This window comes from Bombina bombina, chromosome 6 (assembly GCF_027579735.1).
Source record: "Bombina bombina isolate aBomBom1 chromosome 6, aBomBom1.pri, whole genome shotgun sequence".
Taxonomy (NCBI): Eukaryota; Metazoa; Chordata; class Amphibia; order Anura; family Bombinatoridae; genus Bombina; species Bombina bombina.
Genome location: NC_069504.1, coordinates 485,795,268 through 485,812,911, shown reverse-complemented (window position 1 = coordinate 485,812,911; position 17,644 = coordinate 485,795,268). Strand labels below are relative to the sequence as shown.

Here is a 17,644-nt window from a genome sequence, read left to right as displayed (position 1 = left end):
TCATTAGACCACACCCCTTCTCATTACAGAGATGCACATCACCTAATATGCTTAATTGGTAGCAGGCTTTCGAGCCTATACAGCTTGGAGTAAGACAACATGCATAAAGAGGATGATGTGGTCAAAATACTCATTTGCCTAATAATTCTGCACACAGTGTATATATTTGCTCCCATACACAATCACACACATATATATATATATATATATATATATATATATGTGTGTGTGTGTGTGTGTGTGTGTGTGTGTGTGTGTGTGTGTGTGTGTGTTCAGATTTCCGGGTAATCCTAGGATTACCTGGGTAAAACGGACGTTACCCAAGCGGCTGTGGGTAGCCCGATGTACAGTAATTTTCCCATCTATACTATTTTTTTTGCCTCTGCCTGGGGATATTGAAGGCATCCACCCCAAGTGAACCTTGGGAAATGAGGTTTACAAGGAGGGCTTTTTCCTCCTTGAACCCCCCAGGCAGACTCAAAAAAGATAGTGAAGATGGGGGAATTACAGTGTATCATATATATGTTTGATGCAGTGACTTTAGATTTATGATCTTACATCAGGCTTTATCCACAGCCACTTGGGTAATGTCCATTTTACTTGGGTAATCCTAGGATTACCCAATATCTGACTTTTCCAGCAACTTATATATCTATATATCTATACATACACCTTTGAGACCTTCCCAGTGAAACACCTTGACATATCACATGATTTTTGTCTTTTTAACCCCTTGTGCCATTTGGAGGTAGGTACTACGTAACACAGTACTATGCGCACTGTGTACTGTGTTGACGCAGTACCTACGTCCAACATAGAGGTGCCAGTTTAGACAGTGGGAGCTGCAACCAGAGGGGAGAAGGCATCTGGCTTCATATGTTAAGGGAGCACTAATCTTGACAAGAATAGGATGGGGAGAGGTGGGGTTCCCTACAAAACAGAAAAAATGTATGAAGGGAGAGGGAGGGATGAGGCCCTACACTACAGTAATCGCATGGAAAAGGGAGGTGGGGGGGCAAGGGGGACCCCTAAACTGCAAAAAATATACAAACTAATTAATAATATAAAACAACAATATAAAACATCTGGCTGCCAATAACATACATGGCAGTGGACAGTAGGGGGATCAGGAAGGTGGGAGTGTGAGAAGGGCATTACACTACAGAAATAATTTTAAATAATATTTAAAAATAAAATAAAGCCCTAAAATACCTTGGATGGTGATGACCAGTATGGGGGGTAGGGAAGAGAGCTGTAGATATCAAGATGTGTCCGGTGAGAGGGTAATCTCTACACTACAGCAAAAATTAACCTTGCAAGCTAACTGATTAACTTCTTCATTGCCAGGAATTTCAGAAGTGTTGTGCACAGCTGCAATTAGCAGCCTTCTAATTGCCAAAAACAATGGGAAATTCATGTATGTCTGTTGTTTTTGAACAAAAGGGACCCCAGTAAAGCGTTTACAACCATATGTCTTATGACTGCAGTAGTTGTGAGTAAATAATTTCAGTGAGAATACTAGCATCAAATATACCAATATGGGCCTAGATCAATACCTTGGTCTGTCTGCCTTAAATTTGTATGTATATATATATATATATATATATATATATATATATATATATATATATATATATATATATACTGTATATATATATATATATATATATATTTTATTAAAAAAAATTCATAGGTACATTTTAAAAAAAACTTGCTCAATTTCTGTCTAAATTTCTCTAAAATTCTAGGTAGTGAAGGGGTTAATAAAATACTTTCTTTGTTCTTCACTTAGATTACAATGTTATTGGGTGTAGAATATATTCATTTGTTAGAGTCCAACAAATCAAACAAAATTCTAATAAAAAATTGCTTCACATTTAGTGCTCAAAGATCACATGCTCACCAGAGATATCACTTCTTTTTTTAGCATTATATTGTAATGTAGGTGCCTCTGCTTTACATCTAGAATCCAGCCGTGAGAGCTAAATGTTGTCATTATACAATTGTTTGAGGGACCAGCACCGACAAGACCTCTTAGATAATCTCACAAGAGCAGAGAGCTTTAGATCATCAGGATTCAGGCCTATATTGACCAAACAATGCATATGTTATACAAGTCAAGAAGTAAGAGTAAAGGAACATCTGGGCTTTGTGTATAGGGTGTATATAAATTTATATATTTCCTGCTAGCAGTTTTACTACTACAAAGAGCAAATTAAAAAATAAGCACTAGGAATAAAGCAATGGATCCCAAAGATACAGAAAAGTCTGTAAGAGGAACGTAAAAGTATTAGAGCTAGATAAGATGTTAAAAGTTCATACTGCTTTAAATCATTTGTTAATTTGTGTTCTATATTTTAGCTTAGAGAGAGGAAAGGAAGCCAGTTTGTACTGATAGGTTGAGAATCATTGTACTGCTTCAGGGACCAACTTACTTCCAACACCATGCAGCTAAAACACTCATCTACAGGCTGGATGTCTCCCTAAAAATGAATTCCTTATGTACCAACCCTTGTGGCACCTGTGAATATATATATATATATATATCCATAGTAAAATGCTAGCAAACCATTAGAAAACAAATTCTGCAGACGTCATGTGATGCAGCAGGAACTTTATTCTAACTAATTAATATTTGTGGATTTTCTTTGGTTCATATTTATAAATTTCTCTCACGTTTGTGTTTGCAGTATGTGCAATAATGGACCAGGTGTACATGTTTTTTCTCTTTGCAGGTTTTACTGGGACCTCACCATGTTACTGTTGATGGTGGGAAACCTCATTATCATCCCAGTGGGCATCACTTTCTTCAAGGAGGAGAATACACCAGCTTGGATTGTCTTCAATGTGGTATCTGACACTTTTTTTCTTGTGGACCTTGTGCTAAATTTTCGCACAGGCATTGTAGTGGAGGACAACACAGAGATTATCCTGGAGCCTCAACGTATCAAGATTCGCTATCTAAAAAGTTGGTTCCTTGTGGATTTTGTGTCATCCATCCCTGTGGATTATATCTTCCTCATTGTGGAAACGCGCATTGACTCAGAAGTCTACAAGACAGCACGAGCCCTGCGCATTGTCCGCTTCACCAAAGTGCTCAGCTTATTGCGTCTCTTGAGACTTTCTAGGCTCATCCGCTATATCCACCAATGGGAGGAGGTGGGTCAGTGCATTTCTCAGTATATGTCTCCTTAAATGTATGTGTGCGTCTGTTTTGTGTTAATCAAAGTGAGATAAGAAAAATGCACTTTTTAAGAATGTCCTTCTTAAAAGGATATGAAACAGTGCTCCTTTAGTAAAAATAAATGTTTTATCAAGCTATAAATTCCTTGAACAAATTAAAGGGACACTGAACCTAATTTTTTTCTTTCATGATTAAGATAGAGCATGAAATTATAAGCAACTTTCTAATTTACTCCTATCATCAAATTTTCTTCATTCTCTTGGTATCTTTATTTGAAATGCAAGAATGTAAGTTTAGATGCTGGCCCATGTTTGGTGAACAACCTGGGTTGTTCTTGCTGATTGGTGGATACATTCATCCACAAATAAAAAAGTGCTGTCCAGAGTAATGAACCAAAAAAAAGCTAAGATGCCTTCTTTTTCAAATAAAGATAGCAAGAGAATGATGAAAAATTGATAATAGGAGTAAATTAGAAAGTTGCTTAAAATTGCATGCTCTATCTGAATCACAAAAGTAAAAATTTGGGTTTAGTGTCTCTTTAAGTTAAAATAAATAAATAAAAGTTAAAACCTATTAAGTATAATCCAATGCTTAGTGCTTTTTTTTATTACAACAAATAAAAGATACTATTTTATATCCCTTTAATATTGATGTTGAGTGTAGAGTATAATTAAGAGAACCATAGGGACACAACATTTGAGAATTAAACTTTCTTGTTTCAGATACAATTTTAAAAATACTTTTCATTTTACTTCTGCCATTGCATTTATTTAGTTCTTTCTATATACTTTTTTTTAAAAACACACCTAGCTATATTCAGCAGCAACAATGTATTGCTGGGAACTAGCTGGTGGCTACACACATATGCCGCTTGTCATTGGCTCATCAGATGTATTCAGCTAGGTCCTAGTAGTGTATTGCTGCCCTGGAGCTGACTTTATCTATGTGTTTAACTCTTTAACAGATGATAAACACATGCCAAATTATATTATTGCACTGTTGCTTGTGTATAACTAACACATTATAGAATTTTATTTTTGTAATTTTATGTCCCTTAAGATTCTATACATTAGAGGTTCACTGATAAAACACAAAGGGATCCATCCCAATCCATTAGAAGAGATATGCAAACTACTCTTAAATCTGAGGCTATTCCAGTCAATAAGTAAACCATCAACATATGGCAAAGCTTTTAATGTATAGAATGTTATAGAAAATTATGCCAAAAGTGACACTAGTTGAATGCAATTTTTTTTTCTTCAAACATCATCAACCTGTTTTATTTATCATCCCTAGATTTATGGTATTTTTTGACATTTTACAGTGTTCTTTTACCTTTTCATTATACCCTCCTTTCTCCTTTTAAGCACTGCAGTTGTTTATGACTCCCCTTGACATAATACTTTTCTTTCTACAGCCGACGACCCCCCTAAATAAACAGCACAAATATTGCCTTTTGCTTTCTGTTACTTTTTTACATTTCTTAAAAAAAATGGCAACAAGCTTGCATTCCCTCTGTATGTTTACCATTACCGCTTTATACATCTACCTAAAGTACTTCTGCATATTTTATCTGGCTTTTAAATTCCCACCAAAATCCCTCATTGGATTCATTATTTTTTACCCACATGTTACATTAATCTACACTCCCCCTACCAAATAATTGCTATGAGGTTATCAGTCACTCTATCACTGTTTTGCTTTCACATATCTGAAGAAAGTAAATGTGATGCCTTAAATGTCAAATTAACTTTTGAATTAAAGGGACATGATTCCCAAATGCTGAATCCCTTTAAAGTGATACAACATATTTGTAAAAAACAAACAAAAAAAACCTGACTTGAAAATATCACCTGAACATCTCTATGTAAACAAATCCGATTAAATCACAGTAAAGTGTGAACTCAGCACTGATGAAGCTGTATGGCTGATTTTTTTCACCATGCAGATGACAGTAAAAAGAGTAGCGCTGGATCCCATAGCACGTCCTCTGGTGAGCAGAAGAAATTCTGAACAAAAATATCTTCCATTTTTACATAGAGATGCTCATGTGATGTTTTGCAGTCAGTTTTTTTTACAATTATGCTGCATCACTTCCAAGTGATTTAGCATATAGTTTCATGTCCCTTTAAAGGGACAGTCAGCTTGAAAATTGTTAATTGTTTAAAAAGACAGATAATCCCTTTATTACTTATCCCCTAGGTTTGCATAACCAACACTGTTATATTAATATGCTTTTTACCTCTGTGATTAACTTGTATCTAAGCCTCTGTAGACGGCCCCCATTTCTCAGTTCTTTTGACAGACTAGCATTTTAGCCAACCAGTGCTAAAATGCTAGTCTTTCAAAAGAACTGTCAAATGCACTGAGATAGGAGGTTGCCTTCAACAGCCTAGAAATCAGTTGGAGCCTACCTAGGTTTAGCTTTTATCAAAGAATACCAAGGGAACAATGCAAATTTGATGATAAAAGTAAACTGGAAAGTTGTTTAAATTGCATGATCTAACTGAATCATAAAAGTTTTATTTTGACTTGACTGTCGCTTTAAAGGGACATTAAACACTTTGAGATGGTAATATAAAATGATAAATTATATATATAAAACAACTCTGCAATATACTTTCATTATTTATTTTGTCCTCTTTGCCTGTAATTCCATTCTGAAATTGTGAGCTTTTCAGTTCCTGTTAGAAATGGAAGTGCAGAACACTGTTAAATCCAGCACAACCATTGGCTGCCCACTCTAGTGACCTATTTATAACTGTCCCTAATTGGCCACAGCAGAGAAGGTAACACAAGTTACAACATGGCAGCTCCCAGTGTTTTATAGACACTAAAACTTTACACTTATTTTGTCACTTTTTAAACAACTAATGAAACTTTAAAAAATACATCTTCATGTTAGTCATGGACTAATCTTTTCTTTGAATGCATCATTCTATCTAGCATGTATTTAGTGTTTAATGTCCCTTTAAAGGGCCACTCAATGCAGTAGAGTTACATAATAAACAAGTACATAATAAAAAGAAAAGGCAACAACACTTACTCTGAATATCAAATAAGCAGTAGATCTTTTTTTATGACAAGTTTATTTCTTCTCCCATTTTCCGTCCCCTTGTATCATGTGATAGACATCAGCCAATCACAGACTAGTATACGTATACCCTGTAAGTTTGTGCACATGCTCAGTAAGATCTTGTTTCACAAAATATGTGCATATAAAAAGACTGTGCAATATTTGATCATGGAAGTAAATTGGAAAATGTCCTAAAACTGCATGCTCTCCCTTTAAGTAGACTTTTAACATTTTCCCCCCTGACTGGTAAACTATTGTAGTATTATTCCACCCCATATAGGGCTATTCTACCCAATGCTGATTTCTCACGTCTACTGCAATGCTTTTCAATCCACAGCGTGGTCTTATGATCAATCTTGTTTTGTTGCGCAATTCATGGCTTATTCTCCTGCAGATCTTTCATATGACCTATGATCTTGCAAGTGCTGTGGTGCGCATTGTGAATTTAATTGGCATGATGTTGCTTCTTTGCCATTGGGATGGCTGCCTGCAGTTCTTGGTGCCCATGCTGCAAGAATTTCCTGAAAATTGTTGGGTATCCCTAAATCATATGACGGTGAGTTTCCTTAAAATTCAGAACTTCAAATTTAAAGGGACAGTGTACACCAATTTTCATATAACTGCATGTAAAAGACACTACTATAAAGAAGAATATGCACAGATACTTATATAAAAACAGCCAGTGAAAGGGTCTGGGAAAGTAGGAAGAGCAGACACTTCCCCCTACCCTGCATATAAGAAGACAGATTACACAAACAGGAGAAAGCAGGAATCTGTAGACATCAGTATACATCTGATACTTTGGGGCTTGGTTAGGAGTCTGAAAATCAGCACAATGTTATTAAAAAAATAAGCTAAACGATACATTGTTACTAAAACTCTCACAGATGGTCTACATAAATGCATCATCTACAAAACATTTATGCAAAAACAATCTAGTTTACAATGTCCCTTTAAGACTAACATTTTCTGTAGGGTTCCTTACACTTGTGGGTTTTTATTTGTACGGATTTGGGGCATAAAAAACTTGACTAATCTTCCATAGAAATAAGGCTACTCTTGAACCTCTCCAGTATGACAACAAGAGATAAGAAGGGTGGGCCTGTAGTGGTAAACAATGTATATACAGCTGTAGAAGGTCATGGGATTCAGGAAGACATAGTAAGTGTTATCAGATGAAAAACCCCACAAGCTCCAGGAGCTTTTGAAAGGCTCAGCTTTGACATCCTCTCCATAACTATTTACTGGATCAGAAGGAAGTGTACAAAGTGTTAACAGCTGCTGCAGAGCATCTGATGACTTCAGTGAGCCCTCCGGTGCAACAGGTATAACCAGAGCACTGAAGAATACTAAAGGTAGCCGTAAGAAGAACGTGTAGGGAGGCCAGAGCATGCTTATCCATAGAAGACCTAGGTGGCCAGTGTATCAGGACCAGATGTTGCTGAAGAAATAACTCCTGAGTCCTGGATACTAAGAAAAGTAAAAATTGAAAAAAGATTTAAATTGGAAAGTTCTCTACCCAAACCATTAAAATGTAATTTGACTTTATAGTCCCTTTAATTATTTCATTTCAAAATGTTGTTTAAACAGCAGATACATTTGCAAACTGAACTGAAATAGCTGACCTACTCAACAGAGTGTCCCTAGTGCAATTTTATTTGGGGGCCCCCAAAGGTAGCTCAGTATTAAGCAATAGTAATGATATACATCCTACCTGTATAATGATTTAGGGGGAAAGATAGATGATAGTTAAAAGGCTCTCCTGCATTAGGATTTACACATTCTGCACACACCTATATGTATAGACTGGCTGCTATGGGCCCCCTCAGCCCTTGGATCCTGGTGCCACGGCACCTGCTGCACCAAAGGTAGTTCTGCCCCTGCTCGAGTGAAACCAAAAAATTCTTCCATGATTCAGATAAAGCATACCATTTTTTTACTTCTTTAACCCCGTAACGACCGAGGACGTTCAGGGTACGTCCTAAAAAAAAGACAGTTAACGCCTGAGGACGTACCCTGCACGTCCTCGGTGTGGAAAGCAGCTGGAAGCGATCCTGCTCGCTTCCAGCTGCTTTCCGGTTATTGCAGTGATGCCTCGATATGGAGGCATCCTGCAATATCCTTGCATGGCCATCCGATGCAGAGAGAGCCACTTTGTGGCCCTCTCTGCACCGGACATCGAAGGCCGGTATCTTTGGTGGGTGGGAGGCGGGTGGCAGCCATCGATGGCCCTGCTGATGTGGAGGGGGGCGGGATCATGGGCGGGGATGGCCGGGGGCGCGCATGGACGCGCGCGTGCACGGGAGGGAGGGCGTGTGCACGGGGAGGGAGCGGGTGGGAAACCGCTATATTACAGAAAAATGTGTAATAACATTTGGTAAAAAGGGGGATAAAAAGTTTTTAAAAAAGACATCAGTCAGGTGGTGGGGGTTGGTCTGGGGGGGGGAAGCTACACTACAGAAAAAAAACAAAAAAAAAACTTTTTTTGCAAACTGGGTACTGGCAGACAGCTGCCAGTATCCAAGATGGCCTCCAATAAGGCAGAGGGGGAGGGTTAGAGAGCTGTTTTGGGGGGGATCAGGGAGGTTGGTGGCTAAAGAGGGATCCTACACAGCAGCATATGTAAATATGCTATATTAAAAAAAAATTAAAAAAAATTGTGGGGTGGGGGAGGGAAGGGAAGGGAGCTGTTTGGGAGGGATCAGGGGATGGGATGTGTCAGGTGGGAGGCTGATCTCTACACTAAAGCTAAAATTAACCCTGCAAGCTCCCTACAAACTACCTAATTAACAACCCCTTAACTGCTAGCCATAATACACGTGTGATGCGCTGCAGCATTTAGCGGCCTTCTTATTACCAAAAAGCAACGCCAAAGTCATATATGTCTGCTATTTCTGAAAAAAGGGGATCCCAGAGAAGCATTTACAACCATTTGTGCCATAATTGCACAAGCTGTTTGTACATAATTTCAGTGAGAAACCTAAAATTGTGAAAAATGTAAAGTTTTTTTTTTAATTTGATCGCATTTGGCGGTGAAATGGTGGCATGAAATATACCAAAATGGGCCTAGATCAATACTTGGGGTTGTCTACTACACTACACTAAAGCTAAAATTAACCCTAGAAGCTCCCTACATGCTCCCTAATTAACCCCTTCACTGCTGGGCATAATACACGTGTGGTGCGCAGTGGCATTTAGCGGCCTTCTAATTACCAAAAAGCAAATATACCAAAATGGGCCTAGTCCTAGATCAATACTTTGGGATGTCTTCTAAAAAAAAAATATATACATGTCAAGGGATATTCAGGGATTCCTGAAAGATATCAGTGTTACAATGTAACTAGCGCTAATTTTGAGAAAAAAAAATGGTTTGGAAATAGCAAAGTGCTACTTGTACTTATTGCCCTATAACTTGCAGAAAAAGAAAAGAACATGTAAACATTGGGTATTTCTAAACTCAGGACAAAATTTAGAAACTATTTAGCATGGGTGTTTTTTGGTGGTTGTAGATGTGTAACAGATTTTGGGGGTCAAAGTTATAAAAACTGTGTTTTTTTCAATTTTTTCCCTCATATTTTATAATTTTTTTATAGTAAATTATAAGATATGATGAAAATAATGTTATCTTTTGAAAGTCCATTTAATGGCGAGAAAAACGGTTTATAATATGTGTGGGTACAGTAAATGAGTAAGAGGAAAATTACAGCTAAACACAAACACCGCAAAAATGTAAAAATAGCCTTGGTCCCAAACGGACAGAAAATGGAAAAGGGCTGTGGTCATTAAGGGGTTAATCAAATTTTGCTGAAGAACATTCCAAGGTAGGTTCAGGAGCATGAACTATATAGAGCACTATCTGACAGCAGATTTGAAATGATTTTAATAATGTTATACATTGTGCAAGCACTGTTGTCACCTAGTGCAATTGCTGCCGTATTATGTTCCTGTTCCTAACAGGTGCTTGCTCCTGAGCCTATCTGCTTTTTAACAAAGGACACCAAGAGTGCTCTATCTGAATCATAAGGGGAAAATTCTGGGGTTCATATCCCTTTAAAGATAATATAAGCTGTCATTTTACAAAGTTGAAATGCACTAGTAAGTTGTAGGAAACTGGGGTTGTATCACTGCATTAATAACAATTTACACTAAACTAGCCCAGCCTTAAAGTTACATTTGTACTAATAAAAGTATAGCCTCTGTGAAAGAGTTACCTGCAAAATTATGGCATTTTCATTCCCTTTAAAAACTGAAGCATTTTTAATTTTAAAGGGATAGAAAAATCAAAACTGAAATGTGCACGGGTGCATTTTAATTTGAAATAGACGCATTTTTGCAATATACTGCTATTAACAAAAATGCTTCAAGTATAAGTTATTACTGTTTTTCTGCTGCATATGCACATATCCTGTGAGGGCCCGTGCACCAGTTTTCAAACAACCTGCCTGCTCAGAGAGATGGTAGTGGTGTATTTCTTCTGTGAAGACACAATTTGTGTCATAAGAGCCACCCCTTACTCTCTACGAAGGGGTGGTGTTTGAATACTAGTGCACGGCCTTCACAGGATATGTGCGTATGCCATAGAAAACCAGTAACAACTTTTACTAGAAGCATTTTTGCTAATGATATTGATCTAATTCTTCTTTTACACACTTAAATGCACCCATGCACATTTAAATGTTTACCTTTCTATCCCTTTAATAACCAGCAACCCATTTAGGGCCAAATTACGAGTGGGGCGCAAATTAACGCTTCCACTCGAGCGTTATTTGCACTAAAAGTAAACTTTTTGCGCTTGTTGGGTTGCGCTCATATTACAAGTTGAAAGTAAACTGTTTTTGCTCTTGCTCTAAAATTATTTAGTCAATTTTTTTTTTTAAATGTTGGTTTATTGAACATACCAAAAATATTTAGCCTGAAAAAAATGTTTAGTTACAACAGCATAGTCAGCTGTGCACTCTCCCTGCTTACGCTAACTAGTAAAAGACAATTCCCACGGTTGTGCTGGTTGAGTTAGACGCAGCTTTACTGACAAGTAAATGATAGTTTATTCCGGACATGAACATGCACTTTAAAATAAAATGTAATACATTTTAAAATGTTCTCTTTTATATGAATCAAAGAAAAAAAATCCTTTCAAGTAACTGCCTTGAGAATAAGAGTCAGCTGGACGGATATCTAGCAGCTATCATGAACCCTTCTTATTCTATGTTTCAGAATGCCTCCTGGGGAAAGCAGTATTCATACGCATTGTTCAAGGCAATGAGCCACATGCTGTGTATCGGGTATGGACAGCAAGCACCAGTAGGCATGTCAGATGTCTGGCTCACTATGCTAAGCATGATTGTTGGCGCAACCTGCTACGCCATGTTTATTGGTCATGCTACTGCCCTCATTCAATCGTTAGACTCTTCAAGACGCCAGTATCAAGAGAAGGTAAAAGAAGTTGTAAAATGGATGAATTAAAGGATTAGATTTAATATTTTTATCTGACAAAATGTTTAGTATTAATTTGAGAAATGGCTTACAAAACAATCAGTGAAAACATTATTGGGTTGTTTTGTTTTTTTTGTTTTGTTTTTATGTAATAGAATCTATACCTGTAGTAATTTCAGACAGAACTGCAGCACATTGGTTTACAATATATTACATCCCTTTCTAGCAGCCAAGGGGTTAACAGAAAAAGTTGTATTTGATTTAAAGGGATATTAAACACATTTTCTTTCATGATTCAGATAGAGCATGCAATTTTAAGCAACTTTTTTTTAATTTACTTATTTTATCAAATTTTCTTTGCTATCTTTATTTAAAAAAGTAGAAATGTAAGATTAGGAGCCGGTCCATTTTTAGGTCAGCACCTCGGTAGCACTTGCTGATTGGTGGCTACATTTAGCCACAAATCAGCAAGCACTACCCAGGTGCTGAACCAAAAATGGGCTGGCTCTTAAGCTTACATTATTGCTTTTTCATATAAAGATAGCAAGAGAAAATTTGATAAAAGGAATAAATTAGAAAGTTGCTTAAAATTGCATGTCTGAAAAAAAAATGGGTTTAGTATGCATTTAAAAATAATAATAGTAATAACCAGGGTAAGTAGCCTCTCATTTTCAGGGTCAAAGTGAGCTACTAAGGCAGTGGGCCAGGAGGATTTCTATGTGTGATATCTTTGATGGATAATTGCCTAAATCTGATTTCACAAAACGTCTGACTGGGTTGACTTGACAGTTGTCTGATTTCCTGATTTGCCAAATTTTCAATGTATTTTCAAAGTTTTTTGAAAAAAGCATAATACTCCTTTTTTAACAAATAAAAAAATCTGAAATGTATTTATAATGCCTGTATTTAATTGATTCAATAAACGTGAAAGTGAGTTTACTTTTCTCAAAATGTAGTTTTACATAAAGCTACAATAGAAAAAGAATATGAAGGTGAATGATGGGTGAAAGAAATCATTACACAAGGGGCGAACAGTATGGGCTACTGCTTTGGACGCCCCTTGTTTCAGGCTTGCCTGCTCCTTAACCTTAAAAAATCTCGATCCGATTGGGATGATTGACAGCCCCTGCTAGCGGCTGATTGGCCACCAGGGATAATGGGGCGGCATTGCACAAGCATTGCTGGTGCAATGCTTGTGCAATGTTAAATGCAGACTGCGTATGCTGTCCACTGTTTAATAAATGGAGCCCTATGGTTTGTCAGACAAAACTAAAAATACGTGACTAATTGCAAAGAAAATACATTTATTTTTAATTTGTCACTCGTCGCAGTGCTGTGATTAAGGTTGTCTAATAAAATGTAAAGCGAGAACCTTGCTGAGTACCTTTAGGGCCTCCGGGGGAGCAGCATCAGCTACTGGAATGTAAGATTACACGGTCAAACACTCATGCAACCCCGCCCCCTGCTCTCACGCAATTGGTTGTCAGTCATTCCAGACAAACAATCCTCATTGTCTGACGTCCGCAACCAATGAGGTCGTGGACACGTTAAGAAGCAGGGGTTGCATGGGGCCCATTATGTAGTTAACCACAGCTTGTAAAATATTATAAAAACACTTGTCTTAAGAAATGTGTAAAACTTTCACTGGTGAAGTGATGCAGTCAAATACTGCAGCAGCACTGAATGGGTTACATTTCTGGACTGTTAGTCATAAACCTATTTTTGCTGCTCAGTGAATTTGCCATTGTGTATCTAACAGGATCACCTTGAAAAATAACCATATCTTGTAGTTTTATAAATGACAGGTGGTTACAATTGATTCTCAACCAGAGAGTCTAGATACAGTAGTGCGTCACAGCTCCTGGCTGGGGGTGTCACAAGAAATTAGTGCTAAAGGTGATGGGCGAGAGAATAAGTATTAAGTTAGTTGTTAGCTTTAGAAAAACAGCAATTATTTACTGTAATATAATAGTTTATATAATTCCACTTTTGATTTGCTTTAGTCTAATTTTAAAGGGTTGGTAATATCAAAATGTAACACCCCATTAATTATGCATAGTAAAATAAAATGCTGTATACTTTTAGTATTTACATTGCCTTTTTTCCTGTAATTGAAAATCGTGGGGCTTTTCCACTGCACCCTGAGACGGATTGCATTTCCATAGACATTAGAACTCTGACCTTGCAACATTATACTACACAGGAGCATATTTCTATGGGGCATAGGTCATTTTTACAGCATTAAAAAATAACAGATTTTGAGTCATACAAAAAGAAAAGAAAAACAGACTGAAGAAATGTAGACTCTCTCTAAAATGGATACAACTTTTCTCAGATAGAGTGTACAATAAAAAAATCTGATTTACTTCCTGTGACGGTAACAGGGGTGACTGATCTCCAACTTGGGATCCAGACCTGTACCACTACGTGGTCCATCCCTTCTCCATTACCAGAGACCACCGACGCCCTCCAGGCAGGTATCAATCCCTCTGACAGCTGCCAACACCATCTGTACAAAGACAGTTTTGAGTCTCTCAGGCCAGCTCTTGATACCATCTTTACAAAGACGCTTTTGGCCCTAAGGCCAGCTCTTTACCTACAGGTCTTCAGACTCTGTAACTGATCACCACAACCAAGGAAATGGGAGGCCAGAAAGCAGGTCCTTAATCTCTGCCACTGGAATTCCTAAAAGAACCAGGCAAGGGACCCACAGTTCCAAAAGGAACTTCTGATGCTTGAACTTTATTTCAGCCAGGACTAGTCCCTAAGAATATTACACTTAGCTTGGGGTGATACACTCAAAACATAACAACATAGTAAGTATACAGGCAACAATGCAATCATGATGACTCTGACAAGGTTGGCTCAGGAGCGTGCATGTGTCTGGACCACTATATGGTAGCAGTTTTGCAACAATTTGCAACATTACTTTTAACTATTTTTAACCAATTTATACATTGTCCATAAAGTTTTCCAGACACGTGCACTCCCCTGAGCTTACCTAGGTATGCACCTCAAAAAAGGATATAAGAACAACCGAGTACATTTGATAATTGAAGTAAATGTTTTACTCTGAATCATGAAATATTCTAAATTTGATGTCCCTTTAAGGAAGAAAAATGGAGTGTGGTTGATATGATGTAAAAAGTAAATCAAAATAATAGAAATAAGTAAATAATGAATTAAGAAATAAAAAAATAAAAATTGTGGCGAGTGAGGGGGAAAATATGGAAACCAAGAAAAACTTAGAGCAAAGGAGTATCCTGTTTAATTAAGGAATTTCAATGAGTTAATTCTCCTGTGATGAAAAAACCAGGGTCCCCACAGATTTTGTATTTTATCCATATATAATGTTTTATAAGACTCCTTGGTGTTACTTAATTTTACATATGATTCAGGGGTGTTACAAAGCAAAAACCTTAGACTAACACTGCATTATACCCTGTACAAGTTACTAATGATAGCAGCAGAGCCAAATCATAGTGACAGCCCTGTGACTATCTATAGCTGTGGGGCAGCTGTAACACTAGAAACACTCAAAAGTGAAGCCATTTAAGCACTGCAGCAGATTCCAAATGATAGCAAAAGATATTGCTTTATATGGGAGCAGCTAGCACATAATTACAAGAGTATCCTAATACTATCAACAATCTCTTAAGTAACAGTTCCTCATCTTCTTTATCGATTCCACACTCTGGTTCTTCATTTGTTTTCCCAATTTTAATTGGTTAATCAGGTTAACCAATGAGAATTTGATATCAGTATGTACACTGGCAATATTGCACAGTACAGAAGTGGTTTAAATTTATTTATGTGGTAGGAGGTTGTAGTTAGGGTTTAGGGCTGCAACTAACGATTATTTTCATAATCGATTAATCTGCCGATTATTTTTTCGATCAATCGACTAATCGGATAAAAAGAGAATCAATAATAGTTTTCTATGTTTTAAATTAAAATCCACATAATGAGTGTTACAAATATAAACTTCAGACTAAAACTATACATTAACACAACTGTTTCTTCAATTTTTAAGCAGCAGAGCACAGTTTTATAATTAAACAAAACAAAACCACAAACTGTTTGAAAAGAGGTAGATCTAGAAAGAGTTAGACTATCACTGTTAATAACATTCTGTTATTCACTCTTTCAGAAACTTTGCATTGAAATGCAAACATAGAAACATAGAAACATAGAAACATAGATATTGACGGCAGATAAGAGCCATAGGCCCAGCAAGTCTGCCCGACCTTACCTAACAGTATAAACTTATCTAGTTCGTAGGATAGCCCTATGCTTGTCCCATGCATTTTTAAAGTCCCCCACAGTGTTTGTTGCTACTACCTCTTGAGGAAGTTTATTCCATAAATCAATCACTCTTTCTGTAAAGAAGTGCTTCCTCAAATTACTCCTGAATCTACTACCCTTTAGCTTGAGCTCATATGACCCCTTGTTCTTGAATTTTCCATTTTATGTAAAATACCCACAGCCTCAGTTTTACTAAACCCTTTAATGTACTTGAAAGTTGCTATCATATCACCTCTTTCCCTTCTCTCCTCTAAGCTATACATCTCAACATGTCCACATGCTCCTGGCTAAGGCTGGTTCTCTGTTTGCAGCTATATTTCCTGCAGCAGAGAAAAGGCTGTTGAGGTGTATAAGTAGGGTTTTGACAATTTCACCAAAGTGGGATATTTATCATTGTTATCTCTGCACCAATGCTAAGTGTTTTCTACCTTGGCAAGGGGCCTCTCAATAAAGTAACCCTTGACTTCATTCTAACATAAAAATATCTTGAATATCTATATGCAGTGGTAAATAACCAGCTATAAGGTTAGGGGAAATATCTAGTCCGCTCTAAAAATAACAAATATATACTTATAAAGGTTGAATCTGGTACATATTATCACAATTTATTAAAAATATAAAAAAAACAATAAAAAACAAAATCAAAAGCGCTAAGGACTGTATATCAATAACAGGACAAAGCCTTACACATTTATTTATACAGTACATATAATCAGTAATAGCAAGCAATACGCTAATAATTGTGCAAACAGATAATAGTGCACATCAATTTAAATAACTCCCATCAATCTAGGGGCAAGGTGTAAATAACAAGCTCAGCACTATATCATGCAAAGCATAGTTCCAAATCACCAGATTTAATATAAACGATCCAAATGATGACTATTATATCTGGGTTGCACATAAGCCAGGGGTAGTTGTAAACTTATACTGTCCTGAAAAAGTGAAAAGTAGACGTCTGTAGACGTCCTTTAGGCTAAGGACATAACCATAAAACACAATACCATGTGCAGGAGTTCATTGGAGTGAAGCAGCTGGTGTTGTGCACAGACCAACTAATTGCAAACCAACTAATCGATTATGAGATTCGTTGACAACTATTTTCATAATCGATTATTATCAATGACGATTAGTTGTTGCAGCTCTATTAGGGTTAAAGGACTATTATAATATATAGTATAGTGGTAGCACTGTTGCTACCAAGTGAGGAGAGTTAGATATAGTGGTTAGGGTTAAATAGTATAATACTGATGGCTATGTATATAGGTACTGGTTTTAAGGTGGTCCAAGCCAGAAACTTTCTGGCACCTAGTCATAAGAAGATGATATTACTTAGTCAACCACATATATCATGCTGTAACTAAATAATATGGCGTGAGCTTGATCTGGAAGCTAAAATAGACCAGTTATGAGATTTTTTTAATTTCAGCTTCATTATAGTGACAAGTGTAGGATATAGACAATCATTTTTACATGAAAGGACCAGGGGCAGTGATTACACCTTATCCTGGCAGACATTATTTAAAACTCTCTTTAAAAAAAAAAAAGTAAAAAGTAAAAGTTTAGCTTGAGGGTTGTTTATCTTGCTACGCTGGGTTCAGGATGTGAAGCTGAGACACAAACATAACCATAAAATTAAAAAAAAG

At 36.9% G+C, this 17,644-nt stretch overlaps 1 protein-coding gene across 1 annotated transcript in view; it reads left to right on the top strand.

Moving 5' to 3' along the window:
* Positions 1–17,644, top strand: part of HCN4 (hyperpolarization activated cyclic nucleotide gated potassium channel 4) — a 302,556-nt gene that overhangs the window by 221,928 nt on the left and 62,984 nt on the right. Inside the window, exons 2-4 of the mRNA XM_053719874.1 lie at positions 2,736–3,159; positions 6,655–6,816; positions 11,475–11,693. Of these exons, the coding sequence (XP_053575849.1) occupies positions 2,736–3,159; positions 6,655–6,816; positions 11,475–11,693 (805 nt within the window). The remainder of the gene's footprint in view (positions 1–2,735; positions 3,160–6,654; positions 6,817–11,474; positions 11,694–17,644) is intronic.